The following is a 6,000-nucleotide window of genomic DNA, read 5'->3' as shown; positions in this document are numbered from 1 at the left end:
TCACAGTCTCACATCTCCAGATCCTATCCCTGACCTAAACCCTGCTTCGAACTTTCCTTCCTGCCCACCAAATCTCTCGCCCAAAGTTGGTGAAAATTCTGCAGATTGACAGAATATCACAGAATGCAGGTTCTCTGTGTTACACCCAGGGGTGCAGACTCTGTGCAGACTGGTTGAGGGCATAGTGTCATGGAACATGAAGGAAATGTTCACAACGAGAATCATGGACAAGAGTGGAATGGCTGCACAAAACTGAACAATGGGTAGATGAAATGGGAATGCCAGATGAAGATTAAAGTGTAGTAGGGTTTTATGGGGGAAAGCACACACATTGCTCACAGTTCAGAAACTGACCTTTGGTTTCAAGAAAATGGAAGCATCTTAAACAGCAGCTGCATTAGGCATCAAAGGTTGAATTTGGGACTGAGGGATTGGGGAACTGGATCATTCATTTATCTATATACAGTACATGGTGTGGAATGCCCCACTTCCCTTGGTTGAAGATAAATGTTTCCAAGACCCTGCCATTCTTAGTGCTAACCTTTGTTTCCATCTGCAATGTACCTTGAGTCTGAGTCAACATTCGATTATTACAATTAGCCCTGGATTCATTCTTTGGTTAACTTGAAACATTGTTTTCTTAAGGATAGAAGTAAATTTAAGGCAGAAATTAAACTTCTTTCAATCTTCAATGTGCACAGTTCTGGCCTTTCTACAGATATTTGAATCAACCTCTTCAGACATATTTTGGCAGACTTTCAGTGATGCAGGATTTGAAAAAGGACCTTCTGACCCAGAGGTAGGGATAGTACCACGAGATCCTATCTTTCTGCAGACTTTGATTAGACCATGCTTCAAGTTACAAAAATGACACAGAGCCAGTGACAAAGATGGAAAAGCTACTGGACTAATTTGATAAAGAGACTGAAGTGAAGGTTTGAACAGACTCTTTTCCCTAAAAAGATGACAAGGAAGTGACTTGATAAGAGGTTATCAAAATTATTCAAGGGTTTGATAGTGCAATTATTTGGATGTTCTCACTTAGATGATTAAGGGCCATAAATAAAACATGGCCAGAAAGAGAAGAGACTCAGTAGGTCTGACAGCATCTGTGGAGAGAGGAACAGAGTTAAATGTCTCAAATCTGATAGGAATTTTCTTCAGAACTGTTTTGAAGAAGAGTCAATGGACTCTTCATTCTGTTTCTCTCTCCACAGATACTGCTGAGTTTCTCCAACACTATTCTTTTTTCAGGCCTCCAGCATATACAGCATTTTGCTCTGATTTGAGGGCATACCTTAATGATAGTCACTGAAGAACTAGGGGTTGGGGAGAATGTGGAACAAAGCTCCCACAGGGAATTGTTGAGGAGAATTGTATGAATAGATTTCTAGATAAACACATGAAGGAGAGTTAGGAGGTGCTGATGTTGGGAGTTGGATATTAATTATATTTTAATTGAGTTATTTGCATTTGGGCACCTTGAGATTCACTTCTGCTTTTATGTGTGGGCAGACAGAAGATGAGTTAAGAACGTGCACGTGTGCCTTTGTAACTAACGTACTGAGGAGATTCCAGTTCCGTATTTCCCCAGAATAGAACAATAAAGTACGGCAAGAGGTAGTTGTGGATCACCAGCACAGCTCTAGAGTGGTGAGGCTGAGTGACTGGTTTCTGTGCTGTGGACGCTGTGTAAGGCCGAACATCCAAAACAAGGGGCAGGCACAATTGCAGATCAATTCATTCTCACCTCAGTTTATCCAATGAGTGTGCCTGTCCTTTCATTTGTAATCTGCTGTCGCAATATCTTCACTTTTGAATATTTAAGCATCACCCTTTGAACATCCCTCACCCTCATTCAAACACTGGACTCTGAGGGAGTATGATATTCTTAAAGTACAGGGAGGAAAATACCAGCCCTTCTCTGTAGCCCGGTGAGGAAACACGCTCTGAATTTAGCTCAAGGTTGAGCTACAGTTAGGGATTCTGTCCTCAGCCCAGATCACCTTCATAAGTGGTGCAATGGGCTGTCACGCAGTACTGTAATGGCATTCCCATCATCCTCCCCAACCCCTCCCCTTCTCAACAGAGGGGGGATTGCTCTCTAAAACTTTCACATTGAGATGGGGGGGGGGGGGGTGAGGGGTCTTTCAATACAGGTATCTCCCACTTCCTGGAGAGGTCAGGGTTCAAGGTGGTTGGGGACCGGAATCCTGGGGCGGGATGCTGGGTGGGAGAGGCATGGAGTAGGGGTTGAGGTGTGGGTTTGGGAGTCATGGGGCTGAGAGATGAATGGGGGGGGGGGTTCATGGGGTGGGGAATTTGGGGGGTTTAGGGGAAGGATTGGAGTGTCATGAGGCTCAGGAATGGTATGGGGGGAGTCGTGGGTTGGGGTGTGAGGGTGTGGGATGGAGATGGAGGTCATGGAGAAGACGAGAGTGGGTTTCAGAAGGCCCCCTTACCCAACACCAGGCCTTCAATCCAGCAGCAAGTGCTTTGGGACAGGCTTGTCACAGTCCGTCAGGTTCTACTCTCCGTTGTGCACATTGTAACCCCCTCCTGATGTGTGCTTGCTCAGGATTTAAGTTGACTGCAGTGGGATGTGGCAGTAAGTAAGCACTGGGTGCTCCCAGTCAATTCCACTGTCCACAACATGTCCCTGGGAAGGGCATGAAACTGCCCCTTGGGTCTATAACAATGAGGATTTGTTTGTTGTTTGGTAAATATTCACCCCTTCAGTTGAGCAATCAAAACTCAGCATTACTTTTTAACTCAGAAACTAGGGGAATCCATGTTTGGTGGCACAGAGAATTAATGCAAAGTTTCCAATGATTTCACGGGGCCGAAGGAGTCAGGCTGAAGAGAAAACCTAACTGCACAATAACCAGTGTGTAATGTTTCCATCACAGCCCTACTCACACCCTCCCACTCCCAACATCCTCAGTCACTTTCACACAGCCTCACGCACAGACTCCATTATTCACAACATCACGCACACAGACACAGACACTTGGATAGGTAAATACAGTAGGCATAGGGAAATCAATACAGATACCAACAGTATGAAACACAGCAAATCAGTCTATTTGGCTGTATTTCACATTGTTGTTATCTTTATATAGGAACACAGAAACACACAAAAAGATACTGGGACGTGCGTAAACACACACAGATAGAGACACAGAAACAGATGGGGGGGTGAGGAAACAGGACAAACACACGCGCACACACACACACAGATAGCGACACACATACAGACATAAACAGATAGTTATACACATGAACAGAGATAGATACGCGCACACACAGCTAGATAGACACACACACACACATTTACAGACAGAGAGACACACACTCACCCGCGCACACATATTAAGGGCAGTGGTCAACATGATCCAATCCAAGACTCACATAATCACAAGTCAAATTGTGTAAAAAAATTGCTAAAAATATTCATTTAAGAAAAATACAGATCACTTTTTAAATAAAAAAGGATCAACGAACCCTCCTTTTAAATGTTTTGTTTGTTCAAATAAAAGTCCTGTCATGCTGCTGACAGTTTCCAATTCAATTAAAAAGGCATCGATTTCTTGTGTCCTCCAGTCTATTCCAGTGCAGTGCTGGACTCTGCCACGATCCAACTGACTCAACCTTCCCAGTTCGAGGGACAGTTCTCAGCACGGCCAGTGACCATTGTCCTCTGCCTTTGCCACATGCACCCTCTTCCCCGGCTACATTTGAAACCTTTTCTCCTTCACAGTTTTTTTTTTAATTTTTGCTGAAGGTATTTTATTTTTAAAAAAAGAAAAAAGGAAAAATAAAATCTTGCTCTTTAAGATGGTTTTTCCTTCCTGACTCCATCTGATTTCTTTACTCCTCCCTCGGATTTCGTTTGGATACATTTCTTGCCAGCGACCTCCTATTTTCAAAAACATATTCCCCCTGCACCCCAGAGAAGGTGGGGGGAGAATCACGGCACTGTTCGTTTTGGATTTTTTTTTTTGTTTCCTTTTGGTTGGTCATTGTTGTGGCTGGCACTGGCCCAAAATGTCTCTCTCCTGTTGCCTTCCTCACCAGCTCACAGCGAAGATCTCAGCTGCTCGACTCGTAAAGCAACAGCTGGTTTGTGTGTGCTTTGATACCAGAAAAAGAATGAATTTACTAAATAATGTACAACGTCTCCTTCTTGTTAGGTGCCCAGTTGAAGATCTGAAATGCTTCCTTTTACTTCCACCAGGCTCTGTTTACTGCTGTCTGCTGACCCTTCCACCAGATTCTGTTTGCTGCTTTGTGCTGACCCTTCCTCTGTGTTGTCTGGCATTTGGCTAGCTCCTCCCCTTGGAGGCTGGACCTTGAACAGGAAGGGGCGGTAGTTAGGGGGAGGTTGATACCTGCCCTCCGGAGTACTGCTCCCCGAATCCCTGGAACTGCCCTCTTCAGCAGACGAGTTGCCCACCTCGCTGTCGTAGAGGGGGGCTCGGGTCATGTAGCTGCCCACGCCTGGTTGTCTGGAGTAAGGGACTCGGCCAACTTCGATGGTCTCTGAGGATTCCGAGAAGTCGGTGTCCGGAGTCTCCGGGCTGCTGCAGCTGTGCATTTCCTCAAAGGAGCTGGCGTTAGTGCTCACTGCCTCCTTGTGCCTTGTGATGTCCAGCAGGAGACTGTCCGCCACTTTGCTGCTGTCTCCCAGCTCCATGGAGCTGGATGAAGGCGGGCTGTGAGGGATCATGCTGTCAAACCAATCACGGTTGTCTTCCAGGTTGTCCAGTATCTCTTTGGCATCTGGATAAACCAGGTCAGCCCACGTCTCCCACAGAGGGTGCACAATGAAATCGATAAATCCAACCTAAGCGGAGAAAAAAAAAACGCGAAAAGCCAGTCAGGGAATTGTCGTGATTGGGACCAGGGGGATCTTATTGAGCATGAGATCTTTGGTTGGGGTTGTTAAACTGGGCCAATCAGGGACCCCTAGCTGATAGAGATAAACTGGGAACTAGGTGGGAGGGGCGGGGGCTTGCTGAGTCTGTATTGTCTGCACTTTTGTATGTAACAGTACTGTGTAATGTACAACTGTCATTGCTGTTGTCTCTTTATATCTTTATGTGAAACTGGGATTTGAGGTTTGTCCTAATGTCCCTGTAAACTGTTTGAACGGTAGGGTTTGGGGCCTGGCTTTGCTGCTCCTCTCCCTTGTAAAATTGCTGTCTCTTGTATGCAGCTGTAAATGTAACTGTTTGTTGTAAACTGTTTTTGTAATTTGTTTAATAAAATAAATAAACAGGAAAAAAAAAATAAACTGGGAACCAACTGAATAAAGATTCGTGCACCTTGTATCTTTCACTGTGTCTCACACCTGCACACACAACACGGGTGCTGGGGAAAAAGAATAAGCACTATTGCAGTTAGGCAGTAGTGTGGGGGTAATAAAAATAATCTTAAAAAATAAACAGGAATGTATCCTGTTCACTCTGAGAGCTGGCTCTGAGGGAGCTGGACCAGTGTCAAGGACTCTCTCTTGTTTGTGTCAGAGGAGGGGACTGATTCTGAGCTAGCTGGCCCACAGCCAACAGAAAAAAAGATAAACTGGGGCTTGCATTGCCCTTTGATGTGAAGGGCACTGCTCGTCACTGGCCACTTGGCTGTTTTCTGTCTTCTTGGTGGTGGAATATAAATAAAGATTTACACACTTGTTGTTTTTCACTGTGTCCGTCACCTACACACACACAACATGGGTGCTGGGGGAAAAAAATTAAACAGGGGGCTTCAGTATCTCCTCAGTTCAGGGGCTGACTCTGAGCTAGCTGGCCCCACAGCCAGTGTACTGTGTAAATAAAGGGTGACCTGGTGATGGGATACCAGCCCCTGTGCAGTTATTTCAGGAACCTTGTTACATTTTACACCATTTCTCATCTGGCTCAGTGGAACACGATATTAAACTTTTCTATCCATCAGACGGTAACATAGGAATATCAAAATTAGGAGCAGGAATAAGCCATTCGG

At 45.1% G+C, this 6,000-nt stretch overlaps 1 protein-coding gene across 11 annotated transcripts in view; it reads right to left on the bottom strand.

The window, feature by feature from the left end:
* Nucleotides 1-306: 306 nt before the first annotated feature.
* Nucleotides 307-6,000, bottom strand: part of LOC122565478 (3',5'-cyclic-AMP phosphodiesterase 4C-like) — a 357,513-nt gene continuing 351,819 nt past the window's right edge. For all 11 annotated transcript variants that reach the window (XM_043721488.2, XM_087975919.1, XM_087975916.1 and 8 more), the window contains one exon: nt 307-4,846. In XM_043721488.2, coding sequence (XP_043577423.1) covers nt 4,190-4,846 — 657 coding nt within the window. In that variant the 3' untranslated portion in view covers nt 307-4,189. The remainder of the gene's footprint in view (nt 4,847-6,000) is intronic.

The sequence above is a fragment of the Chiloscyllium plagiosum genome, unplaced genomic scaffold, assembly GCF_037043375.1.
Source record: "Chiloscyllium plagiosum isolate Xiang-an unplaced genomic scaffold, Cpla_swu_hap1 HiC_scaffold_28, whole genome shotgun sequence".
Taxonomy (NCBI): domain Eukaryota; kingdom Metazoa; phylum Chordata; class Chondrichthyes; order Orectolobiformes; family Hemiscylliidae; genus Chiloscyllium; species Chiloscyllium plagiosum.
Note: the sequence above shows the minus strand (reverse complement) of the source record. Positions and strands in the feature narration are given on the sequence as shown.